Consider the following 27112-nt stretch of genomic DNA (forward strand, 5'->3'; position numbering starts at 1 on the left):
TAACTAGATTTTTAGTTACTTTCTAAGTGTTATCATGTGATTGCATAAGAACATGGGAGATTCTGTGAGAAAATATTTTCCACATTTATAACCAAATTGGCAGCCCCAGCATTTATTTCTCTTTTTCCAAAAGAACAGACCACCAAGGTAGTTTAAAACAGACTGAGGAGAGGGGGGAAAAAGAAAAGAAAAAAAAAAACCTGATAACCAAGCACACTTCTAACTTTGAAAGGCAACAACTGTAGAGAAATGAAGGAGGGTAAGTCCACAAGGAGGTCCTTCTATGGAGAAAAGGGAAATAGCTAAGTACTAAGAGGTCACAGGGTACATTAAACACATAAAAAAAAACAACAAAAAACCCACTCATTAAATTTAAAGATCTGGTCCTGCAAGAGCAGTTTTTTGTTAGTAAAAGGCATACCATTTGTAGTTTTTTTTAAATTCAAAAAAGATTTACAATATCACTGTTTTCTGAAGGTTTTTTATCCTGTTCTTTAATTTGATTCTATAATGAATGTTACCAAATGGTATCTAAACAAGTGTAAAAATTTAGATATGTCACTTAAAATATAACCAAAAAGCAGAGAATTTGGGGCTTATTCAATTTCATTTATTTCTTTAGCTTCTTTTGCAGAGAGATGTTCCACTGTCTGTTTTAACTTTTGAGTAAAATAAATTTATTGAATTTCTCACCAGCATTATTTTTTAGTTGCACTGATTGTTTAACTGCACTCTTTACTCAACCCAACTGTATCAGCAGTGGTCATGGCAGCACATCCCCAACCCTCAGGGCACAGCACACTCCATGCCCACTGACCACAAGGCCCCTCTTATCAGAGTTGTGGAATTAAAAAGACAAAACAAAAACTGTCATTGTCACTGACATACTTTTATACAAATAAAGACAAAGTATCAAATAAAATAAATATATTTTTAATTTTATTTTTGGCCATGCCCTGCAGCATGTGGGATCTTAGTTCCCCAACCAGCGATCCAACCTGTGACCCCTGCATTGGGTGCATAAAGTCTTAACCACTGGAGGGCCAGGGAAGTCCCTAAAATAAAATAAATACTGACAGCAGCCAATAGAAAAGTCAGAAGTGAGATGAGAAAACATCTAACAGTGAAAACAGACTAACACAAAATGTGTGCATTATTTAGGCTCCTTCAACTTGTGACTACAAGGCACAATACTCGAAGTTTCACTTTCCTCACCTATAAAGAGAATTTTGAACTTGATCTCTAAGTTCTCTTTCAGCTATAAAATTCTGTGATCCTCTAAAGATGAGAAAATCCAAAAAATTAAAACAAAATGAAGAGATGATAGAGATGGACGTGTGTGTGCTTGTACGTGTGTATTTAGCATGTGTCCTTTCTGTGTCTTTTCCCTATGTTCGTGACTCCTACAAATTACTGCTCAGCATAAGCAAATAGGGGTTCTTCAAGCATGGCTCACTTGCTGAAATCGTGTTCCTTCTTTCAAATAGCTTATGAAATGCTCTGCAACCTGTTCTTGCAGAATACACAAATTGCTGATCATAGATCTAAACCAAACCTGCTGCCTAAACTTGAAACCAAATGTCTTTTCTCATCTCTCCATCATAAAAACATTTGCCCTAAATAGAATATAAACTCATTCAAGTTTTACCATAGAATCTATGTCAATAAATATCAGAAAAACAAAACCATGAGAAAAAAAAATAAATGGGGAACATAAATTTCTAGAAGTGGATGTATTCACTAAAGTTGTTTTAAAATATTAAGTAAAATAATCAATGAAAATGCAACATGAGTTAGACAAATAATTCACAGACTTCATATTAATGATTTGGACACATTATTATATCAGCCAATGGATTACCCTCAATTTTCAAATCTGAATCAAAATGTAGGGGAAAAAAAGACTTGTATATAGCCATTGGTTAAGTAATGAATGATAAGTTTGTAAATCTGAGTGACTAACTTCAATGCTCTGTGATCAAAGAAAAGATAATTTATTGGTAATTCATTGCTTGGACACGACTGAGCGACTTCACTTTCACTTTTCACTTTCATGCATTGGAGAAGGAAATGGCAACCCACTCCAGTGTTCTTGCCTGGAGAATCCCAGGGATGGGGAGCCTGGTGGGCTGCCGTCTATGGGGTCGCACAGAGTCAGACACGACTGAAGTGACTTAGCAGCATACTTGAAGTAAGGAAAATAATTACTTTTAACCCATTCAAAAGCACAATAAACACACAAAACATCCCCTATTAAACTGATCAGAGGTATAATAAATTATTATGCATGGCTTAGCTTATCTAGTTATTACCATAAAATATTTTTTATGAATGAAGTATTTCAACTGTGTTATTTTTGCAAGCACCTGTTTAAAATTTGGCAGACATCTAAGGGCCTAAAAGTACATTAGTTAATTGACTATATCCTACTATAAAGGAAGTATGTTAACTTGATAGGGAGCACCATTTTAAAAGCCAAATCTACAATTTGAAAATTTACACTGGCTAGTGTTAAGCACCTGAAGTTTAAAAGATAAACTTGAATAATGCTTTACTAAGGATTGACAACATCTTTCAAAATTGGAAGAAGCATAGGCAATTTTACAGTGGGTCAAAGCCAAAATAATAAACCCTGAAGCCTATACCTTTCACGTCTAATAAGCTTATTTGGTTCACTGACAAAATCTGTGCTGGTGATATGCGTCCAGTAGTGCTGAAAGAATGTAACCTGACATCTAATAATGCTTAAAAACAAACACACAAACGCGGTTCTGTTCTCAGACACACCTCTCCTATCCCTATTTGCTCTCATACCAACATAGACATGCCACATTCTTTCTACACTAGAAAGGCTCACCTCTAGCCTTTCCTAACTTCTTTCCACCTTAAAAACGATCTTTGCCCATGTTTATTTTGAAATCATTTCAACCATGAAAAATAGCAGTCAGTAAGGAATACACAATCTCCAGTTATGAGGTACTCTGCTCATGTATATCCTTAAAAGACAAACCTTCCTCTCATACATGCCATTTCTCAAGCAGTTTTCCAAGAAAAACAATAAGCCTTTCTTTATGTAATCAGTAGGAAAAAAGACCCCCTACACAACTCTCCCCCCCTCCAAAAAAAAACCTTTTCAAGAAGAAAAATTCTTGTCTAAGTTGGCCTGTTTCATTACAACCAGGCATTTCTCTTGGATATAATTTTGCTCAGTTATTCCTATTAACTCCTAAAAGTTATCAGCCAGGGTAACTGTGTTAAGCTGCCTCTAAGATGGCTCCTAAAGACCCTTGCACCCTGGGATTTATGCCCTTGGGTAATCCTTTCCACAATGACTGAGTTGGATTTACTGACTCACTTCTAACAAAAGAATATGGCAGTTGGCAGCAGTGATGAAAGGAGGCAACTTCCGATACTAGGTTATAAAAGACTAGAGAGAGTTTTGGGCGCTCACTCTCTTAGACTGCTCACTTGAGGGAAAGCCCGGTGCCACAGTGTGCACAATACCTCAGACAAACTGTCAAGTTATTTGGATAAAAATTGCAAGCTTCCTACTCAACCTGAAAATAGAATAAAACTTATTTCTCATTCTGATATCTTCTCAATTTTGGAAACCATTTTCTTAGGTGGTAAAAATCCCTCCTATCCCAGAAATATGGTCACCAACTCCGAACTTAAAAAAAAAAACAAGGAAAGCTGAAATGGAAAACTAAATTAGCTTCACTTTACAGTAATAAAGTTCATGATCTATTGATATGGAGAGAAACATCTGGGATCCCTGAAAATAAAAACTCCACTTGTTAGAAGTAGATTCAAAGATTAAATTGTTAAATATACACAAAACCTAAAGTAAAACCCTTAACTGACTGAGGATTGGGATCCATTTGTGATTTCATCCACTTTTAATAATATTTAATTGAGCAGCCATGTAAGAAACTAGAGCCCAGTCACAGAGAAACAAACGAGACGACAAATTAAGAATTTGCCAAGTTTATAACCAAAGTTTAACAGCTAAAGCAGCTAGCAATCCATCGTGACATTAACTGTATGTTAGTGTTTTGCATTCATGTTACTAGAAAGTATGTAAGAAATCGAAAACTGTGCTTATGAACCACCCCCAACCCCACTCTACTTAAAAGCTACATCTGGGCTAGAAGAGTAACCTCTGCCTTTTCCCGGCTTTATTTCAGAGTGAAGCCGGGCCCTACCTGGGGTCCCAAGTTGACCTACACCCCAGTGACCTAGGAACACAAGAACACACCTACTCCCGCCTCCTGACACGGATTCCTTATTTTAATTAGCCAGCACCGCTGTCACTCAAGATGTTTTGCTCTGTCATTGGCCCCAAAGTCTTACAGGTTGGCAAGTTTCTGCCAACTGGTAAGCATCGGTTGTCAGTATTTCCGAGGAGAAAAGTAGGGGTGTACAGGGAAGAGACTCAAGAGCTATGAAATACGTAGGGTGACGCCCTTACCTGAGCGACCTGCGATACCACCGCCGCCGCGACGAATCGGCCTCTGGGCGGGGGCTTTCAGCCAAAAAGAAAACAACTCAGCCGGGAACTGGCGCCCAGGCCATGGAGAAGCCGGTTCAAACTTCACTTGTTGACGCCGGTGGAGGTGAGGTGGGGGAGAATCCCAGAAACAGGACCGGATCCTTTCGAACTCAGAGAGCCTCAAGCTGCAGCCCCCTCAGCGGCCGAGTTTTGATGTTTCCTATTGTTGCCGGAAGTGACGTTAGGGTTCAGCGGCTTCAGAAAGTATTTTCATCGCCATGGTCTACGATTCGCCACGGGGTCTCGGCTTCTCACTTCCCAGTTCGAGGCCCTCTGAGCCTCAGAACTGGGCAGACTTCCAATCTGCACCTTGGGATCTGACTGAATGTAGAAAAACCTCTCGGCAGGACTAGTCTTCCAAGGGCTCTGGCTAGACATCCTGTGGAATCTGCGGCGGAGAATCCAGGGACGTGGAGGAACCGAGAGCTTTGAAGATCCTGCAGCGGTGCTCGGAATACAAACGGTCGGCGCGAGAAGCGCTCCCCGGCAGCGGCGTCGGGCCGCAGGGACTCGTTGCTGGAGGCTGGGCTCCCGGGGTTCTCGGGTTGCATATGCTACCACCTCCTTTGCCCGTTGTGCGGGGCCAGAGGCCTTCGGAGCCCTTTCTTTGCTGGGCCGTTCTGGGTGAGCGCGGGGGAGCCGACCGGGCTGCGCCCGGGATTTGGCGGGGGTCGCCTCTCTTCGCTGCCCTAACTAACCGAAGGCCTGGGAGAGGTGGAAGTAAACAGCTCTGTCTTAACCTTTTAAATTAAGTGGGAGGAGGAAAGCCCTAGATGTGCCTTGCCCATGAACCCGACTCGGGTATCCTTTTGATAACGTCCAAGTGGGAAGAGCTCATCCTCTCAGATAGGTTATGACTTAGGGTCCTGGACGGACCGATTCCTCTTTTTGGAGCCTCTGAGCTGAGCAATCCGGCTCCTCGGAAATACTGATGAGAGGGAAGAGCTGAGGATAGTTGATGTTTTCGTTGTTTTACCTTTCCCGAGTATTTCAGGGGGAAAGAAAAAGTACTTCACTTTCATACAGGACTGGATTTTTTCGTTACTGGGAGAAAAAAATACTGAAATTTGGATTCTGGAATCAGGGCTGTAGTAGACTTTTTCTAAAATTATCCACAGACCTTTAGACGGTTTTATATATGAACACAGCTATCCCGCAGAGTTATATACTTGACCCTTACTCCCCCTTTCTCCCAATTTTCTCCTCTTATTTTTAATAGATAGTATCAATAGCTGTCACAAACCCTTAGTCATCAACCATAGTCCTTATAACAATGGTTTAATTGCTTCATTCTGAACAAAAATCACTGAGTTCATTGGCATTCCATTGGGAGGTATCATTTAATGACCTTTAGTGGCAGTGAGACTGAATTAGATTAATCGTCTTAAACTGCAATTTTATACCATTTTCACGATGCCTCCTGTAATACAGTGGGGCAGATCTAACCCGTAGCAGAGAACTCGGGAGGAAGCTAGGAAGCAATATTGAGACCATTTTAGTGGTTGAATCTGTGCTACAAGCTGAGTGGTATATGCCTTTGTCTTTTAATTTCTTTTTATAAGTGTTATAAAGTGAAAATGTTAAGTGACTTCTTAAAAAGTTATTTTTCATGTCTGAAACTACTGTGTTAAAATGTGCACAATTCCTAGATTGGCTTTTTGTTAATGTCTTAATTTTTAGTGTTTTTCAGTTTTATAATAAACTGTAGAGCCTTGCATGTAAATGTACAGCAGTAGCTGTAATTTTTTTCTGTAATACTCAATTTTCTTAATCCTTTAATTTTTTTCTTTCCTATTTTATCACTTATCTTCCTCACCTACAGATCCCAGCTGTACTTTTATCATACTCTTCTTCAGAATATTTATTCTGCTGATACAGAAGAGGATGTGTTCCAAGGACATACTTTGTTGTCAGAAATTCCATTGCCAGAGGTAGAAATAATGAGACATTAATATATGTTACAGGACTTAAGAGAAAGGAAAGATACCATAAAGTGTTAAATAAAACAAAATTTCATGTATCACAGAGACGGAATATACCCCAAAAAGGGTTAAAAGAAGTCTGTGGAAAAAGATAAAATTTATACTAAAGTTAATAGAAATGTCTTAGGAGAAAAGGTGCCCCTAGAAGAACTGATTAAGGTACATGGGTCTGGAGGCTTCCCAGGTGGAATGAGCAGTAAAGAACCCACCTGCCAATACAGGAGAAGGTAAGAGACTCAGGTTCTGTTCCTGGGTGGGGAGGATTCCCTGGAGGAAGGCATGGCAACTCACTCCAGTATTCTTGCCTGGAGAATCCCAGGGATAGAGGAGCCTGGCAGACTACACCCTATGGAGTTGCAAAGAGTCGGAGGCGACTGAAGCAACTTAGCACATGCACCTGGATCTGGAACTTAACAAACTTAGACCTACTATATTGGCCAGTGACAACACCCAAAAATATATATAGCTTTTGCAGTCAACAGCCAGATTCATTCCCACTTCATCTTTTCCAAGAAAATTAAGGCTGGTCTTGGGAAGTCATCCTTAACCGCTTCCCTATGTACATATATTCCGCCAGTTATCCTGAAAGATGTTAAATAAGGTTGATCTTTCTTGGCCAATATATTGTTGAAAGTGATTTTTAGAATGACTTCCTTTTTTTTCTAGTTTTTTTTGCATTTGACACACTTGAAATTTCCTCTGCCTAAAAATGTAAATACTTAGTTGAAGTGGTTGATTGGCTGGAAAATATTGACTAAAACTCATATATGGGCATTTAAAAGTATGTTCAGTAATGTGTTCTTTACCGTGTGGATAAAGGAGGGGAGACTTGGAACAGGAAGTGAAAGTTGCGCTGGACTCTTTGTGACCCCATGGACTTACACAGTCAATGGAATTCTCCAGGCCAGAATACTGGAGTGGGTAGCCTTTCCCTTCTCCAGGGGATCTTCCCAACCCAGGGATCAATCCCAGCTTTCCTGCATTGCAGGCAGCTTATTTACCAACTGAGTCACAAGGGAAGCCCAAGAATACTTCAGTGGGTAACCTATCCCTTCTCCAGGGGATCTTCCCAATCCAGGAATCTAACCTGGGTATTCTGCATTGCAGACGATTCTTTACCAGCTGAGCTATAAGGAAAAAGATAGTGTGTTTAAGAGGAGGAAAGGGTACAGAATTACACTAGTGGCTTAATATAGAAAGTTGACTAAATTTAGGATTTTGCACATTTGTACCCCATCTCAGGTTATATATAGATACAGGGAAGGTATGTGAAAAGGTGATTTGTACCCTAGGCAACTGCTGAAATGTTGACCAGGGGGACATGATCATGCTGACTCTAGTTCCCCTGATTTATGGATTGTTGTGTTTTGTTTTTAATGTCAGTGACTTCATTTGAGAGGAGCAGCATTCCCAGAGGATTCAGTACTCAAGGTATTGTTATATACTTGGACAGTTATAAATACTAGATATTTTGAAGTGTGTTACTGAGCTTTGCCTCATTGGTTAGGGTTAGGGTTTAGAAGCCCTTTGTCTTTTTCTTGCAAAAGTTTTTAACCGTTTGTTTACCTGTTTAGTTTAGGTACCTCCCTTGGGAATAACCTCCTTTGGTCTAGAGAAAGCCCTGCCCCATGCAATAAAATGAGTCATTTAAAAATGTAATTCCATGGTATTATTTTCTTTGAGATTAAAAAAAAACCATTTAAAATTTCAAATATTGTTCATATCTTTTTGTGCACATAAAAGTACACACATATTCTGTTATTTGTATCCATTGGCCTCATACTCCTGTTTCATGGACCCTGAATATGTTACTAGATATCACTAATAAGTTTCCCACCCCACTCCAGTACTTTTGCCTGGAGAATCCCATGGACGGAGGAGCCTGGTGGGCTGCAGTCCATGGGATCATTGGGTCAGACACGACTAAGCAACTCCCTTTCACTTTTCACTTTCATGCATTGGAGAAGGAAATGGCAACTCACTCCAGTGTTCTTGCCTGGAGCATCCTGGGGACGGGGAAGCCTGGTGGGCTGCCGTCTATGGGGTCACACAGAGTCGGACACAACTGAAGCGACTTAACAGCAGCAGCAGCAGCAATAAGTTTCCCAAATCATTGTACAAATTTACACTTTAACAGCATTGTGCTCTGTTTCAGATGCTTTGCAACCTTGCCTTTGGGTTTACTTTGTAATTTCCTAATGATTAATAAGGTTGCATATATTTTCACATTTTTGTTGTTTTCACCTTTACTTTTCTGTAAAGTTCCTGTTCAGATCTCTTTCCTGTTTTTCTAATGAGTTGTCTGTCTTATTACTTTGTAGGATTTTTTTTTTTAATCTTTTTGTTGGTTATGTATATTGACAGTATCAACTTCCCCTCAATGACTTATCTTTCCATTCTTCTAATGGTATCTTTCGATGAACAAAAGATAGAAAGTTTATTGTGGCTCATTTTATCAGTCTTAAGACCAGAAATCTTTTTCTACCTGAAGAATCATGTATTCTATAATCTCCAAGAAACCTATCTGTCTTATATTTCACATTTAGATCTTTGACAAACCTGTAAAGGATATAAAGTTCCCTTTACATCAAGGAGGTCAAGATTTATTTATCCCATCTGGGTATTTAGTTGACACAGTACAATTTATTGAAAAAGACCATCCATTCTCCAGGGCTATTCTCCATCAACTTTCTTGCCTGGAAAATCCCATGGACGGAGGAGCCTGGTGGGCTGCAGTCCATGGGGTTGCTAAGAGTCAGACACAACTGAGCGACTTCACTTTCCCTTTTCACCTTCATGCATCGGAGAAGGAAATGGCAGCCCACTCCAGTGTTCTTGCCTGGAGAATCCCAGGGACGGGGGAGCCTGGTGGGCTGCTGTCTCTGGGGTCGTACAGAGTCGGACATGACTGAAGCGACTTAGCAGCAGCATCAGCAGTGTTGATATATGCATGGTCTATTTCTGTGCATTATTCCATTCCATTGTTGTGTTGGTAGATATTTTCAGTAATTCTAAATTTAACTTTATAATGACTCTCCATATCCAATGGTTGAATTTTCCAATTTTGATCATTTTCACCATGGTGTTATTTTCCGTTTATCTTTTGCATATCTATGCAAATTTTAGAATCAGCTTGTGAATTTCCACCTTTAAAAAACTACAGTGTTTTGGTGGGGCATGGGATGGAGGGAATACATTGAATTATGGGATCAACTTATTGAGTCTTTAAATCCTTGATCTGAATGTAGACCTCTTATTTAGGGCTTTATATCAATAAAAGTTTTCTGTTTTGTTTTGTTTGAGGTCTTACAGATCTGTTTTGAATTTATTCACACATTTACGATATTTGAGGCTAGTGAATTATTTATATGTATATTTTTAAACATATTTTCTAAATTATTTGAGAAATACAGAGAAATACAATCAATATTTGTATATTGACCTTCAGTCCAGCAACCTTGCTAAATTCATTTTATTTCTTTTGAATTTTTTCAAATACAGTCTGTGAGTAGTAACATTTTTATTTTCTTCCTTTTTAGTTTTTATTTTTTTTTCTTGTATTTTTGTACTAAGACCCGTAGTACAATATTGAATGGAAATGGTAAGAGTGAATAAACTCACCTTTTCCCCATCTCAGGAAGAAAGCTTTCAATATTTCACCTTTACATATGATGTTTACAGTAATTTTTTTGTAAATATCCTGTAGATGATGGGAAGCAGTTCCCTTCTATTCCTAAGTATTGTAAATGTTGAATTCTATCACGTGCTTATTTTACATATGTTGAAATCATTATAAGACTTTTTTTCTTTATTTGTTCACATTGAGTTATACTGATTTTTGTTGTTATTGTTCAGATAGTTTCAGCTTTGATCTCTGGAAGCTGTTTCATTCCCTATGCCATACTCATATCAAGTGTGGGATTGGTTTCTTTGTTTTGCGTGTACTTTTTTACTTTCTAGAATGATATAATGATAAAACGAGCCTCAGGCTCATCTTGTATATTTCCTGCCTCAGTCTGAGAATTGGCCATTTCTCCAGGGAGCCAGCATTGCACATATTTCTGTATCTATACTAAGCTAAACCTGAGTTCATACTGATATGTTGAACTAATCCACAAGGCAGGGCTGATTCCAGTTGCCTCCCTTTGCTTCTCTGTAAACTCCCATCCAGCAGTGAGAATCATACCTTCTACTATTCAGCCATCTGTTTACCTAGTTGTTCAATTGCAGCGTATATGTGTGGAAGCATCATAACTCATATGTACATGGGAAACGACTTTATAACTGGAGTACAGTATTTATGTGCAGTTCATTTTTCCTTTAGTCTTACAGATACCTCTCATTTCCAGAGTTAACTTAGCTTTCGGCTTTTTCACCCTCCCCTTCTGTGAGGTTGCTTTGCACATTAACTGTTTGTGATCTTTGTTCTTACTTCTGAATCCTTGCAGCCATGATCTCTAGTTTTATTGTCTTTACAGTTTTGCCTTTTCCAGAATGTCATAAAATGGAAAACAAACAATATGTAGTCTTTTCAAACTTGTTTCTTTTATTTAGCAAGATGCATTAAGGTTTATTTCTGTCTTGGTTGCCTTTCTTTGTTGTTGAATAATATACTGTTGTATAGATGTGTTTTTTATTTTAATTCATTTGCCTGTTGAAGGACATCCTAATATCTTTTGGTTTTGGATGATTAAGAGGAAAGCTACTATAAACATTTCCATGCAGAATCTTGTATGTACATTTCAAATTTTAAATCAGTTGGGTAAATACTTACTAGCACAACTGCTGATTGTGTGACATTTAGCTTTGTAAGAGTCTGCCAGACATCTTCCAAAATGACTATGCAGTTGGCATTCCCACCCACCAAAAATGAGAGTTCCTGTTGCTGTTCTCAGAGGCATTTGGTACTGTCAGTTTTTTGGATTCTAACCGTTATAATAAGATATGCAGTGGTGTCATTTTTTAATTTATAATTGCATAATGACATTTGATGTTGAGCATCTTACATGCTTATTTGCCATGTATATCTTCTTTGGGGCTTTCCAGGTGGCTCAGTGGTAAAGAATCTGCCTGCCAAGTAGGAAATGGGACTTTGATACCTAGGTCAGAAAGATCCCCTGCATGGAGGAAATGGCAACCTACTCCAGTATTCTTGCCTGGGAAATCCCGTGGACAGAGGAGCCTGGAGGGCTACAGACCATGAGTTTGCAAAGAGTCGGACACACTAAAACCACCACCAGCACATCTTTAATGAGACTTTCAGATACTAGGCCCATTTTTAAATAGGGTTTTCTTACTCTAACATTTAAGAGTTCTTTGTGTGCTTTGGAAATAAGTCTTTTATCCAGTATGTATTTTATAAATATTCTGTCTGTGACCTATCTGTTCATTCTCTAACAATGTATTTTGTAGAAGTTTTAAATTTTAATGAATTCCAACTCAAATATTTTGTGGGTTGTGCTGATTTTTCTAAAAACTCATTGTTAAACCTGGGGATCAGAGATAGTTGCCTATCGGAGCAGGTTATATATGGAGGGAGGGAGTGAAAGCAGAGAACCAGTAAGTCTCTAGGGTTTAGTAGCTTCTTATGTCAACCTTCAAATAATCATTCTTATTTCAAGCCCCTGGCTGTACCCCTCAGGAAAATCAAGGACCCTCATTTCTGAACCTGTCTTGCTGTTGTCGGTTTCCTCCTAAATAGGTGGATGGGATTGATCTAACTTTGCTCTGCTAGGTTGGTTGGTAACTCATCCATCTGTTTTCCATCTTCCAAAATTTTGCCATGTGGAGTCTCCTCTGGTTTTCTTTTTCCTGATGAATATATATGGTTTCTAATCATTTACTTTCATTTTACTGGAGTTTAGAAAAGGGAATAAAGGTAACATACATTTTAATCTGCCATATGTAATTAGCTGAATCCTGAATTTTTTTAAACTCATCTATTTTTATTTTTTAAGCAAGCCATCTGATTTACAGCTATGTAAGTTCAGAGCCCTGGGAATACTGACTAAACCTGTGCTTAATTTCTTTGTCTCCATTTCCTACTGATTTTATCGTGTACCCTTTATAAGTAGCCAAAATAGTCATTGATGGAGATTATTTAGGGGGATATGTCTTCCCTAATGGTACTTTGCTGTACCATAATTTAGATATTTGCGCGAGTGTCACGTAATATCCGTGGTAAGGAATCTGCGTGCCAGTGCAGGAGGCACAAGAGATGTGGGCTCAGTCCCTGAGTTGGGACGCTCCCCTGGAGGAAGAAATGGCAACATACTCCAGTATTCTTGCCTGGAAAATGCTATGGACAGAGGAGCCTCGAGGGCTACAGTCCATGGGATCACAAAGAGTCAGACATGACTGAGAACACACACATGTAATATCAGACTCATTGTAAGAAGATGAACATCTGGCAAACTTACTTTTTTTTTTTAATGAAAAAATATTGAAGGGAAAAGTGCACCTGACATTCAGGAATATATAGAGGATACCAGACCAATAGGAAAGATAAATTGGGGAGAAATAGCTAAAATTAATACAGTAAGTGTGTATGAGCTATGAACAAAAGAGATTAAATAAACTTCAGAAATACAAAGAGTTAAACAATGTCTCATGGATTTCTTTTCTTTTTAGGTGAAAAATTAGATAATTTTCAAAGCTGGAGTTGAATCAAACATTAAACAATGGCAACAGGTGACTTAAAAAGAAGCTTAAGGAACTTAGAACAAGTGCTTCGCTCGCTAAATTATCCTAGAGAGGTGGATTGTGTAGGGTAAGCTGCAATACTGAACTTCTTTGTATTATTTTCACTAATCATGTGAGGTAACATTTGACATGGGAGGAGTATCTAAATAAAAATACAGATTTTATATAGGTCCTTTAATTTTTTTCATCCAAGTGACTGAGATATTTTAGAAAGCAGTTAGGAGTTTGTTTCTAAGTAGGAATTAATGAAAAATTCCAACTCAGGAGATTTGAAACAGCTTTTAGAAGTAGAAGCACGACATTGTAAGTATAAGGTATGGTCTCTGTACAACTTTTAATCTCATGGAAGTAAAATGGATTTCATTAATTCTGTAGTTTACCAACCTCCCACATTTAGTTGGGTGGTATTCCTTTTTGATTTGGAAGATTCTAGTTAACAGATTTCTTATGACAACTTATATCATACTTGAAGATTGTTATTAAGCTGTCTCAATAGCCCCACTTTGAACCATTTGCTTTAGTTTCCACTGTCCAAATATGACTTGCCTTTGTAAAATATAGCAACATACATTTCTTCTCTAATTCTGCTAGTCTAATATACACTCCTATCATTCTTTAGCCTTTGATACCTCTTTTCCTTCCTATGTGGGATTGCTGACTAATTAAATATTTCTCCCAGTAGAATGTAGCTTGACATCTGGTGCTTTTATTCAATTCACTGCAGTCTCCCCCTTTCTAGAACTGCATGGAGCATCTTAGAAGCTAATTAGACATTTATTCTATGAATGCGTTGAGGGACAAGTTCATATTAGGTATGTGTTCAAGTAGTGAGTGAACCTGAGTTAAACCAACTACTCAGTAGCATCCTAGATGTTCTTTTTTTTTTTTTTTTTAATATTTTTTAAATTATTTTTAAATTTATTTAATTGGAGGCTAATTACTTTACAATATTGTATTGGTTTTGCCATACATCAACATGAATCCACCATGGGTGCACACATGTTCCCCATCCTGAACCTGCCCCCCCACCTCCCTCCCCGTACCATCCCTCTGGGTCATCCCAGTGCACCAGCCCCGAGCATCCTGTGTCATGCATCGAACCTGGACTGGCGATTCATTTCACATATGATATTATACGTGTTTCAATGCCATTCTCCCAAATCATCTCACCCTCTCCCTCTCCCACAGAGTCCAACATACTGCTTTATACATCTGTGTCTCTTTTGCTGTCTTGCATACAGGGTTATCGTTACCATCTTTCTAAATTCCATATATATGCATTAGTATACTGGTGTTTTTCTTTCTGGCTTACTTCACTCTGTATAATAGGCTCCAGTTTCATCCACCTCATTAGAACTGATTGTGAACCAGGGAAAACTAACTAAGAGAAGGCTGCCATTGAAAGGATAGTGAAGAGACTAGGGAAAGTTTAGCTCAGATGACTGTTATTATGACCATCATTTGTGAGAAGCAGAAGGTTATTCCCTAAACTGCTCCCATACTATGTACTGGTCATATGTTGGTTTCTCAAAACAGGGACATCTCTATTGTCCAGACTTGCAGGGACTAATCAGTTTGAGTAATCACATTTTCTTCTTCCCACTTTTAAGCATTAACATATTAAAAGGCATTTTGGATAGAAATAATTCTGAAATGTACTGATTATTCTCCTGTATTCTGAGTATAGCATTCAAACATTTGATTTTTCTTACTGACCTATGCTTATCATTAAGAACAAGTTTAGATTATTTTATAATGTAGTAATGTCTGCAGGGTTTATTGACACAGGGTTAGGGGAGGTAACACTATCTTGCTGCTTCAGATCGCTCTTCTTGGCCTGACACACACACACACGCACACACACACACACCCACCCACCCCCACCCACCCACCCACCCTCCACGTATTTTGGGTTCTTTATACTTTTTTCCCTTTTTAAAGTTTTATCCTGACATCTGTTGTTTTTGTGTTGGCTTGCCAATTTATAGTATCTGTTTTTCTTACTGTTTCTAGTCTTAAGTCCATGGAAACTGGATAACCAAGATTTTTGAGATTGTTTAGCAAAAGAGGTATTCATTACAGACTGGCTGTTTTCTATTATAATGTTCATAAAATAGACAGATTTTTTTGTAAAAAAGTACCTTTTCATGTTCTGTTTTGAACTGTCTTACAGAGAGACAGAGTTACCAGAGCAGTTTTCTCATTGAGTAAATTATAATTGTACCCATAAAGATAAAAGAGAAACAATTTATATTTGTCCTGAAAAAACAAAATGTAATGTTATCATATTTGTTCTCTTCCTTATTTTAAAATTTGGGGCAGGATGGGGAGATTTATGTACATGTTTGAATTTTGTGGAAAACAATCATTTGAAGTAAGAGCATTGTTACATCAGTTGAATAAATATGTGCTGTGCTTTGTTGAGAGAGAATCAGTGAAGGCACTTCTTGGTGAGAAAGATCCATGTGTGGAGACAGACAACAGTACCAGACAAGGGCATGAGGCATCAGGTCCTGAACACCTGGGGAGTTGTTCTAGCGAGATCCTTGTGGGTCAGAAAGATGGCTTCATGGAAGGCTTGAGATTGGATGGGTTATTCATACAGAATGAATGACACATAACTGAAGAGAAAGACATACTTTTCTAGGCTAGAAGAATTAGCGTAATCTAACAAGGTAGATTCCAAATGAGTCTGAGGTCAGGGGAAGATCGTAAACTGGTCAACCGTATTAGCAGTGATGCCTTTTCCAGCCCTGGTATCCTCATCTGTAACTTAGAATTCATAGTATTTTTCTCTTGGAGGTTTATGATAAACCTCCAAGAGAGTAAGTGAGGTAATATGAGAATGTTTGCAAAACCATAAAGCCTACTTGTGTACTGTAAGGAGGTACATTTGCTGTATTGGTAGGAGAAAATAGACTAGATCAAGTAAGGCCAGTCTTTGGAAAATCAATAAATACTGTGATAAACAGACTGTTGGTATTGATGCTGAAGAGTTTTTGTTTCATAGTAATTTGGCTGCACTGGTTTAGAGTAGGGGGTGGAATCTGAAGGGTCTCATGCATCACCTAATTATTATGGCTGTTGTCTTAAATTAGGAGTTTTTAACAGCTTTTCGTTGTGGAATTAAGCATATTAAAAATCTTTTTTATTTTTTTCCATACAGTTTGGTAAAGGGAGATACAGCAGCCTCTCTGCCCATCATCAGCTATTCCCTTACCTCATACTCACCCTATGTAGCAGAACTTCTGGTCGACTCCAACGTTGAGCTCCTAGCAAAGAATGACTTGCGCTTCATAGATACTGTCTATAAGGTATTTTGCGTTTATAAAACAATACTTCTTTTAGAAGTCATCGAATGGTTTTTTTAGATCCATATTTTTATAACTCCTTACATACATAGTTGACAGTATTTTCATATGTATTTATCTTATGTAAATGCAGTCTCTGTTATAATCAAGATGCAATTTGTTTGCTTTTATGTTTCATACTCTAATAAATATGACTGGTAAACATCATTATCATTTGTCTATTTTATATTTATTTTTAGTAAAATTTGGTATACTGGTAGAAGTTAGAGTGAATGTAGTTTTATTAAGTAAAATTTGTGGTTCATAGACTTGTGAGTTAATTTATTAATTTAGTTGTTTGTAAGAAGGAACTGCAACTTATGTTAGAACAACTTGTGTTCCTTGAGATCTGAAACTATGTCTTATTATCTACTTTGGCATCTACACTTATACTACATGTATCCTGAACTTTATCTCTGTTTGATTTTTCAAAGCCCTACTTTGTATCATTTTATTTACGTACTGTGGTTTATGCAACCTTAAAAAAATAGTAAAAGCCAATTTATCAAATCAAATCTGCTTTTTTTTTTTCTTTCTGAAGAGTTTGATGAGATGGTAGCTTTTATATGTAGTCTCGGTTTAATCTTCCCTTTCTTTGCCTCTTACCTCAGAAAGCATCCATGGAAGCCTAAAAGGACTTCTAGTTAATCTGAGGTTACACAGAAGAGCTTTTGGAAATTACTGTTTTAATCTGTTTCTTTCGTTTTACACACAAGAAATTGAAACTGAGTAGCCTACTGACTTGTCTAAAAATTGTCATAATTTCTATAAACAAAGAGAACTATGGCTTTCTGATACCTGGTATTAGCCAGCAAAGGAGTTTTTCTAGTTCCTATGAGAATATTTGAAACTTTTGATGATTATCTTTTCCATCTTTCTGGATAGCTATCTGGTACATTCCTAGCTACCTGTTTTCTACCTATTTCCTACTTGATCAGATCTCATAGCACCCCTACAAATCTCTTTAGTGCCCTTTCTATAGTGGCTTAATCCTCCCCCATCTCTTAAAAATGGTAGTACATCCCTGGTCACTTACCATTTTAGATTTTTGAAAGAAATTGCTCCCAACCTTTATGCTGGTCTATTATTTCCTCTTTACAGCTTCTTCGTGATCAATTTAATTATAAACCAATCTTGACAAAAAAGCAGTTTATCCAGTGTGGATTTGCAGAATGGAAAATCCAAATTATATGTGATATTTTGAATTGTGTGATGAAAAAGCACAAGGAGTTGAGTAGTCTTGAGAAGGTAATTTTATTAATAGATTTTTAACTTATGTTAAGTGGCTATATTTTAATATATAAAGTCAATACCTAGTCAGCAAATTAATGCACAGTGCAATTACTGTGCTACTCACAGATCTGAGTGGCCTTACAGTGCCTGATGTTTGCTTTAAATACAAGTCACTTGTTTTGATACATTTGTGACTTGGAACTACTAGTCCTAAACTAATATAACAAACTAACATAACACATTTTCATCACTTTGTAGTTTTCAAAAAACGTGTGGTCTCATTAGACTTGCAGTATTTGGCAGTCACATTTCATGAAAATTTAAATGATAGAGGAATTTAATATATACATGCTACCTTCCCACATAGTTTAGAAAGAAAGAGAAGTCTCTCAGTCATGTCCGACTCTTTGCGACCCCAAGGACTGTAGCCTACCAGGCTCCTCCCTCCATGGGATTCTCCAGGCAAGAGTACTGGAATGGGTTGCCATTTCCTTCTCCAGGGGATCTTCCCAACCCAAGGATCGAGCCCGGGTCTCCCGCATTCCAGGCAGACGCTTTAGCCTCTGAGCCACCAGGGAAGCACATAGTTTATTAAGTCTTAATACCTTTTTTTTTAAGACTCCATCACAACAAAGAAAAAAGACCAGTTCTGCTAAGTCAGAACCTTGTTCAAGTGCTGAGAAGACATCTACTGAACCTGTGGGCATTGATGTCACCGGCAGATTTGTGACTTCAGGAAAGGTGGGACAGTACAGAGACAGTGTGTTGCATTGGTGTTAAGAATTACCTGCCTAACTGATCCAGCACATGAGGTTCACTTTTCTGCCTAACATCTAGAAAAACATTCTACTCAGACATTAGAGTGTAAGGATTGTTCACAATACATATCGTGTATTATCTGGGAACATTCCTAAATTTAGAAGAAGAGGGTAGAAATGTACAGTTGAACATGTTTTCTCTTTTTATTTCTAATCCCTAATTCTGCCTCTTGTGATCGTGAAAATTTACTCTTAATTATGTATCTAATCTTCCTAAAGGCCTCCGCTTTAGTTCTAGGTCTTGATTTATATACATTCATATTTCTGTACCAGGAATGTAGGTTAGCCAATGGTTGATAGTCCTTAAATCTATAATCTGGTTTAGGGATGGTGTTTTGAATATTTTCTATTTGTTGGTCAATACTTTCCCTGCCCTTGTCTGCTTCAAGAAGCTGTGGCCGAATGAGTTCAATGCATTTAGGGATAGTTTTTCTATCTCCAAGGGAAAATGAAGCCATAATATTATTTTATAATGGTAAATATGCTTTCAGCTGTCTTCCACGTGGGGCAAACCCATCGAGACTGAAGGATAGACTATCAGACAAATAATCAATGTGTCATTAGATACAGGATTTGAGTATATTTTAGCTGAAGTAAGATTCAGGGAATTATTTTTCCCCAATTAATAATATGAGTTATATAAACAATATGTGAGTTTATTTTTACTTTACTCCATTATAAAATGTAGTGACACTTAACTATAAGAAAAAGGCTCCTATGTCAGTAACTTAAAAAGAAAACTGTGCCTGTTCTGTCTCAGGTAATGAGGGCACTGTGAAAATAAATGTAACTGTCCTGAATCCTTTCCCAACTAGAATTTATCTAAACAAGGAGTTTCTTATTCTGGAATTTTTCAAATCTTCACTGTGCTTTTATAGCACAGTATTAGGTACACTGTAAGGACTTAATGAATCTCAGTTGGTATAACTGAATACATTTTTCAATCTTCTATTTCAGTGTGGGGCTGAGGAATGATCTAAATTGTCTTAACAGAAAAAGATAACAAAATTTTAAGACATTAGACTTGTTTTTAATTTTCTTAAAATTTCTTTTTGTTATCCATCAAAGTTTTATCAATTATATCAAAATTATTAGAAATTTGGGTAGGTATTAAAATTCTTCCAATTTAGAGAAGTTGGAGAGTGTAAGTACACTGGTTTACATGAGAAGCTGAGTCAGTGCTAAAGCGAATTGTCTGCTTCTCCCATGCTTTTCTGGAGTGCTAGTTGTGACTTCTGTGCGTGTGTGCTGAGTTTTCATTGTACATGTGCAGATTGTCTGGAAAAGGAAGTACGCAGAAGAGTCCTGCACAAATGCAGTGTCACCTAAAGCCTTCCTCTCAATGCTTTCCCTTTGTAATTGTTATTGAGGGCCTGATGTTTTGTGGTTTATTTAATAGAAAAAAACATTGCAATGAGTCCTAGTCATAAAGCCAGCTCAGTTATCTATATACATGAAGAGTGTGTTAACCTTTTATTATTATTATTATTTTTTTACTTTACAATGTTGTATTGGTTTTGCCATACAAAAAACAACTTCCTCTTATGGACTGTCTCAAACATTTACCAAAGTATCCATTCAGAGTTTCAGCAATTTGTCAACTCTTTGCTAATCTTCTTTTATCTTAATTGTAATCACTTTTCTCAACATCTTTTCCCCCAAATTGAAACCTTTTGAAACAAGTCACAGACGTCATTGAATAGATTATTTCGGTATTTTGCAAAATATAAAAATGCTTTTTAAAAATCATGACCACAACTTTATCATCACATATAAAATATTAATAAATTTATAATATTTGGTGTATGCATATATGTTAATTTATACTTCTATAAATATTAAATGGAAAATAGGATGTTTGTTTTGAAAAAGTACTCTATGTGTGTTTAATGTAATTGTTGAAGAGAGCATGAAAGCATCTCTGATGTATTTTTCTGTATGCAGAAGAAAGCTGTGGTGATCCGACACCTGTACAATGAAGATGGTGCTAACATTCCTGAAGATACAGTTACAGATGTTAACGAAGCATTTGATGTTTGTGACATAAAGGCTGCTGAAATAACAATTCCTGAATTACAGGTTCCTGACATTAACTGTGAGCAACAAGTAAGAATTTGGGGCTTCTTGAACAGATGCCAGTATTTCTTGCTTTGATGTACGTAATTATTTAAGCGTCTAACCTTTTTAACATTTCTAGTCTTTTAAACTATTGATCATGACATGTAACCATTACTTAAGAATCACTAAGTCTTACTGAATATAAATAAAAAGATATTATTTGCTCCTCATGTTTAGGGTACTAGGAGAGATGATGCAAAGATGAATAAGACATAGGACTTCTTCAAGCTTTACAGTCTAGTGAGAGACATAGACTACTTTGTAGTGAAGGTTCTTTTCCACCTCCTGCCTATATTTATGAATGGAAAAAAGTGATGCACTACAGCCCTTTCATTTTCCTTTTGGGACCCTTGCTGTCCTCTGTGCCCTCTTTCCCTCTCTCTCCATGAGTATTATTTGTATTACTTTGTAGTCATAGACCCCTGTTACAGTGCCTGGTCATTACTGCTTCTGTTAAAACTTCTTTTTCTGTCTTTTATGCCTGTGACTTACATCTTGGTATATAGTTGATGCGTAAAAGCCACCAGATATCCATTAGGCTTATTTCCTGTTTATAGCAAAGGGAACAATCTCAGTGTACTTTCATTTGTTGGTCATTTCCTCTTAGTTTTCCTAATTATAATAAGCTAGTTAGTTACAGTTTTATTTTCCTAACTGATACTATTCTGTCATTTTAGGATATAAAAGTCAATCCTGAGGTTATTGCATTACAGTCTATGCTTGCTGAATGCCAAGAAAAGCTTAAGAAACTGACTTGCATAGAGAGTAGATTAGAATCTTTGGAAGAAAAAATGAAAGGGAAAGTGCTGGTGAATGAAAAAACCTGGGCTAATCTTCTGAGTCGTGTCACTCTTCTTGAAACAGAAATGCTTTTATCCAAAAAGGTATTTTCTTTCCTTTGCTTTTACAGAGTATCTCAGATATAATAAAGTACTTTTATTCATTATTATGTGTGTATTCTTTGGGATGCTAAGTAAGAGACTGTTTTGGGTCTTGGGAAGTGTTTAGTTGGAATGAAGTCCTAGTTGGACACAGCCCGTTTGGTGGTGCCTGTTGTGACTACTGCTTTTCCCTTCATCCAGTAAGATAATCTGATGAACTTGTATCAATTTCTGGTCCTAGTCTATCTTTCCTTCTTAAAAAGTAGATTCAAGGTTTCTATCTCCTTCCACATTTGAAAGATCAATTGTATATGTAGAGATATTTATGTTTTGCTTGTAAATAAAAGTATCTAAGCATTTTTATGTCATCTATATATGTTATGCTTAGCAGTAAGAATATAAATTGAGAATATATCTTTTCATTTTATTCTAAATGCTAAATTGTGTTATTTTAGAATGATGAATATGTACAGTTTAATGAGATGAGTGAAGACTATTCTTCCAGTAGCGACATGGACAGTCTCAATCCAGGTGAGCTCTTGGTGTATTGGAATTGGTGATATGATTAGGAGATTTTACAAAAATGTTTTTATAGTATTCGATTATTTTAATCCTTGGATTCTTATTTTTTTAGAAATTGCAAAACTCCTAAGAAGAAAGAAAATACTGAACTTATAGATAAGTTAAGAGTTGCTAGAAAAGCCAACTTACATATAGTAGTGGAATAAATTCCAATGTACAAAATTGCAAACTTGTAGAGGCATTTTATTCTTTTATTTGCAAAGTGCCTTAGAATAATAAATGGACCTCTGTAGTTTCTCATTTAAACTTAAGCAGTAACTTTCACCAGGAATGGCTTCCCTGGTGCTCAGATGGTAAAGAATCAGCCTGCAATGCAGGAGACCTGGGTGTTTAATCCCGGGGTCAGAAGATCCCCTGGAGAAGGGCATGGCAACCCACCGTAGTATTCTTGCCTGGAAAATCCCATGGACAGAGGAGCCTGGCAGCTACAGTCCATGGGATCACAAAGAGTTGGACATGACTGAGTGCCTAACACATAATAACTTTCACATATGTGAATAATATATGTAAAACAAAACAAAAAAAAACCACATTTTTCAGTAACCTGTAATGTATTACAAACCTCTTATATTTCAACAGTTCACCGATGATGATAGAATGTGAAGGACCTAAAATTAGGGCAAATCTCCATGTCCCTTAACTTCTTTGGCTACTGGCATTTCCATTGTGGCTGAACAGCAGGGATAAGGTTTCTAAGCTGCTTTTCAGTGATAGCTTTTTTTTTTTTTTTTTTTTGATTCTTAAACTTTTTGAAAAGACAAAGGTCTAAATTTTGTCTCATGTTATAATTAAATCATATTTGCAGAAGAGATTTTTCCAACTGAGAATTCATAGTGAAGCTGTAGTAATAAAAATTTAATTTTCAAGACAATACAAGTGCTTTATTATCCATATTTTACAGATGAAGAAGAGAGATTAAATATTTAACTGCCAAAAGCCACATAGCTACTGAATGATTGGACGTGTTTGAATGGAGGCAAATTAGCTCTGACATTTTCTTCTCAGCACTGCATACTTAGTGTACATGCCAGTTTCATTTCACAGAGAACAATTTCAATATTTAGGTTATTAGGTACAGTTATTAGAGATGCTGTTTCTGGCACTAAATTTATTATAGACTACAAGTTTCAGATTTGGTAAAAGTTGACTTTTTTTCTCTTTATCATTCATTACTCAACAAATTTCTAAGGTCAGTATCAAGACCCTTGAGAGCAAGAACTTTATCTTATGGTCTGTCCAGCATAATGTCTGTATTTTTGTCCCCAGTAAATATTTGTGGTAGAAATCAAGTTTTCATGCATTGCAAGAATACTGAATGCCTGCTATTTGCAAACATTGTCTTTGCCAAGTTCGATGTTGCCTGTTTGGGCTTAAACTTTTTAAATAACATATTGCAGCACATGCTATTAACCCCTTAGTTAAACACATAACCAAGTTTAAGACCTGCGCTAGGACTCAGAGTGATGAGCAGACAGACTACTGTCTGATATGGATTATAGATTAGGAATGAGGTGAATACTTGTCTCAAAAAATTTTTAGTCTGACCCTGATAAATTAAGAGTCAAATTTATGAAGTTTATGCATTATATCTTACCTATACATGCTGCCTGGAAGAAGAGGGTTTGACTTCTTTTGATGCTGAGAGCAGCAGTTCACCAATCTGATCTTAGAATCATGTTGGGTTGGGGGTGGTTTCTGTGAAGTTCATGCTGATGAGTGAGTAGAGGAATGGAACAAACAGGCACGAGACTGTGGCTTGATGAGAGACTAAAGTTCTCATGTGGTAATACTCTGTTCCACAATACAAAGATTGTCTGTGTAGGCTTATGGTAAACTGTGTACAATAGTTTAAATGGGTACCTGATTTTTTTTTTTTTTTTGCCTTGTTTTTGCAAATGTACCATGACTAAAAATGCAGGGCTTATGGGGTTGATTGGACAGAAACTTGTCTTTTCTGTGATGTTCTGTAATTGATTCAGTTGTAGGAAAGACTTGCCATCATTTTGCTGAATGAATAATATCAGGATACTGGAAAAGGAAAGTTATTCAGTTATATAGAGAAATAAATCTGTGAACCCTGAATTTTAAGCAGTTTTTTCCATACATATCAACTAAGGGTAGAATGTTTCTTGATTTTTAGGAAGAATGTACAGTCAGTTTTAGTAATAATTGCCACTATTTTAAGAAAAGAAAATTCATGGGTCAGTAGCCTATATTTAAAAATACATTAACCTGTATATTCAGTTGATTGCTATCATGATAAAGATAATATTACTTTCCTTGATTTTTATTGGCCAGTTTTTAACATCTAGATCTTCATGTGCAGGTCATTATCCTAAAAGAATATTAAGGACTCATCTAGACCTATACCAGTAGCCATTTTATATTGAGATGTTTATTTTCCTTCCCTCTATACATAATATTTTAGATATTTGACTCTCCATGAAAGGAAAAGGTAATCTAAAAATTAATTTCTCCACAGATAGAAAAAGCAAAGAGGAAAGGCATGCAAATATTCCTTTGTCCTCTGGTTATAGTACGGTGTCATCAGATTCAACTCCCAGAACCTCAACTGTTAATTACTGTGGTTTGAAAGAGATCTCAGAGGTAAGAAGAATCTGGCAACCACTTACATGATTTCCTTTGTAATGTCAGAAAAAGTAAGCATTAGATTTAGTTGTAGATGCCATTGGCAAGAAAAATAGTGAAACTATAAATCTTAATCTCATAAAAATTCTTTGTGATAAATAAACAGTACTTGTGCAGTGTTTTAGACTGTGTTTTATATGTTCACGGTCCATCTTGGATTATGATTTGCTTTGAGAAATCGCCTAAATTTGTTGCTTTTTAAATTAAAGGAAACAACAATGCAGAAAATGGAAAGGATGAAAAAAATGTAAGTAACCAAAAAAGGGCAACAGAGATTCATTTCTCTATAGGGAATTGTGTTGGATTATAGTATATAAAGAATGTACATGTGTGTTTCAAACCTTGAAGGTCTCTCAATCAGGTGTAGAATTTCCTTCAAGACTCCAGTGAATAATAAATCCATCTACAGTTATGTGTTTGTGAGATGAGTCACTGTTTTTGTTTCCAACAAGCGATGTAAAACATTGTTAATGAAATTAATTGCAGATTAAAGAGTGCGGTGATATTTTGGTTAATATTAATAGTTAATCAAGAAATTATCTATTTTTGATAACTACTTTGTCAAACTATTAAGTTATGTATGTAGATGAATGGTTTGGGGACATATAAGTATTGTTAAAGTGTTGCTAGTCTTTTTCAGAAAGTTGTTGGTATGATAATACTGAATATGATACTTTCATCTAATACAAATATAAATTATGTGTATTTTTTAAAGAGAAGTTGAAATAAAATATGAAATTGTGTAAGATTATCATGCAGCCTACTACTTTAAAAAACTATAATTTTTTTTTTTTTGAACTTTGAAATGTGCTGAAATAACTTATGCTCCACGATTTAAAGACTTAAAATTGACTCTAGTTGTTTTACTTTCCCTCCTGGCCACAGTATACTTATTAGCAGTACTTGTACCCATAAATAGGCACTGAAGTTTATTTAAGGCTCAAAACCATAATTTCAGCAACCTAAATCCTACACCTCGCTATGGATTAGTTATTTACTTAATATATTATTTATTTATTATATTTCAGGTTTGAAGAAACTGCAGAGTTACTGAAATGTCCAAATCACTAATTATAGAATTGTCTGCATGAACTTCTCTAGGACTTTGGCTACTGTACATGTTGTATATTTTAAAGAGTTCTCTATGCAGTTTTAATACACTGGAATGTTCTTATTAGAATTTGAATTCCATTTGGTATATTTGCTTTTTGGTTCCATATTGAATAAATACTTAAATATTTTTGCGCTTTGATTATACTGCTTTACTGTTTTGCTATTCTTAGGACAGCTGAGGTGCCAGTACACTTCTTTTAGAGCGTAAAGTCATTCCAGCCCTGTATTTTTGTGTCGACATTTGTTGGCAGTGTGCTAAATAATATGTTTTTTAAAGTACAGGCTTGAGGACCATGGTTTACATCCTGTTGGAAACGCTCCACCTGGGACACGCATGTTGTCCCCAGGAGGCTCTCGTACATACCATCTTGCCATCTGTACTAACGAATATGTTGTAATGAAAAGTTGAAAATACTCACTGAAATTTAAATAAAACAAAAATACAACTGTTTCATGCGCCTTCAAAAGGCAGCAACACATTTTCAGTTAATGTTGAGGAAGTCATGGCATGATTCTCCTTTTGTGTTTGGAAGCAAGTTGGACAGTTGTGAAAATGTGTTGAGTGTTTTAGTACTCTATTCTGTAACACATTTTAAGACCAGCAGCTCAGACACATATGGTGGCTGTTCTGTATTACAAGATACCCAATGAGTATTTTTGTTTGTTTGTTTTTTTAAATGATGGGACGTTATGTTCTTTTTGAGAGAGAAAATAATCTTAGATGAACTTAGAGAAAAGTGGAATTCATTTTAAATAACTAGATGAATTATTTTATTTACTCATATAATGTAATTTGATATTTTCCACATGTGAAACATTAATAGTAAGTTAAAATTCTAAGTATAAGTAACCTAAAAAATACTTTTATTATTCTAATACCGGGACATGTGTAGTCATCATACTTTAAAATTATGAACTTTTGAAGTTAGCATACAACTTTGAGTTTAGTAGTTTCAGTAAATATTTCTAGAATTAATGAATCCATTTAGCTTTATTTTTTTCAGTTGCAAAAAGTTATAAACCAAGAGAGTATGAAAAACCACTTTGTCAATGAAACTTCTAAAAATTTAGTATCCGTAGGCATGGAATTGTAGCACCACCTTGTGGTTTATATGCTGGTACTTTACCTTTT

At 36.4% G+C, this 27112-nt stretch overlaps 2 protein-coding genes across 5 annotated transcripts in view; one reads left to right on the forward strand and one right to left on the reverse strand.

Annotated features, from left to right (window-relative positions):
* The window catches only part of FBXO8 (F-box protein 8), a 55723-nt gene extending 51029 nt beyond the window's left edge, over positions 1-4694 (reverse strand). Inside the window, exon 1 of the mRNA XM_055577680.1 lies at positions 4472-4694. The gene's annotated coding sequence lies outside the window, so the exon portion shown is untranslated. The remainder of the gene's footprint in view (positions 1-4471) is intronic.
* Positions 4695-4833: 139 nt separating this feature from the next.
* On the forward strand, positions 4834-26119 carry CEP44 (centrosomal protein 44). Of its 4 annotated transcripts, none has more exons than XM_055577678.1 (13): positions 4834-5176; positions 6375-6483; positions 7918-7965; positions 13165-13303; positions 16403-16550; positions 17688-17834; positions 18438-18560; positions 20585-20743; positions 21433-21639; positions 22092-22167; positions 24701-24825; positions 25077-25114; positions 25896-26119. In XM_055577678.1, the coding sequence occupies exons 4-13, from the start codon at positions 13215-13217 to the stop codon at positions 25936-25938; spliced, it is 1155 nt and encodes a 384-aa protein (XP_055433653.1). In that variant the 5' UTR covers positions 4834-5176; positions 6375-6483; positions 7918-7965; positions 13165-13214; the 3' UTR covers positions 25939-26119. The 4 variants fall into 4 exon arrangements, with proteins under 4 accessions (XP_055433653.1, XP_055433652.1, XP_055433651.1 ...); XM_055577675.1 differs by having other exon boundaries at positions 4861-5176; positions 20582-20743; XM_055577676.1 differs by lacking the exon at positions 6375-6483 and having other exon boundaries at positions 4860-5176; positions 20582-20743.
* Positions 26120-27112: the final 993 nt, after the last annotated feature.

Source organism: Bubalus kerabau, chromosome 4 (genome assembly GCF_029407905.1).
Source record: "Bubalus kerabau isolate K-KA32 ecotype Philippines breed swamp buffalo chromosome 4, PCC_UOA_SB_1v2, whole genome shotgun sequence".
NCBI lineage: Eukaryota > Metazoa > Chordata > Mammalia > Artiodactyla > Bovidae > Bubalus > Bubalus kerabau.

What these genes read in the sequence shown, in the direction of transcription:
- CEP44 (XM_055577677.1), top strand. Translation starts at nt 13,215, where the DNA reads ATGGCAACAGGTGACTTAAAAAGAAGCTTAAGGAACTTAGAACAAGTG. An exon ending in AGTTGAGTAGTCTTGAGAAG is followed by an intron (nt 17,835 to 18,437) that starts GTAATTTTATTA and finishes TTTTTTTTTAAG; the next exon opens with ACTCCATCACAACAAAGAAA. An exon ending in GATTTGTGACTTCAGGAAAG is followed by an intron (nt 18,561 to 20,581) that starts GTGGGACAGTAC and finishes TTCTGTATGCAG; the next exon opens with AAGAAAGCTGTGGTGATCCG.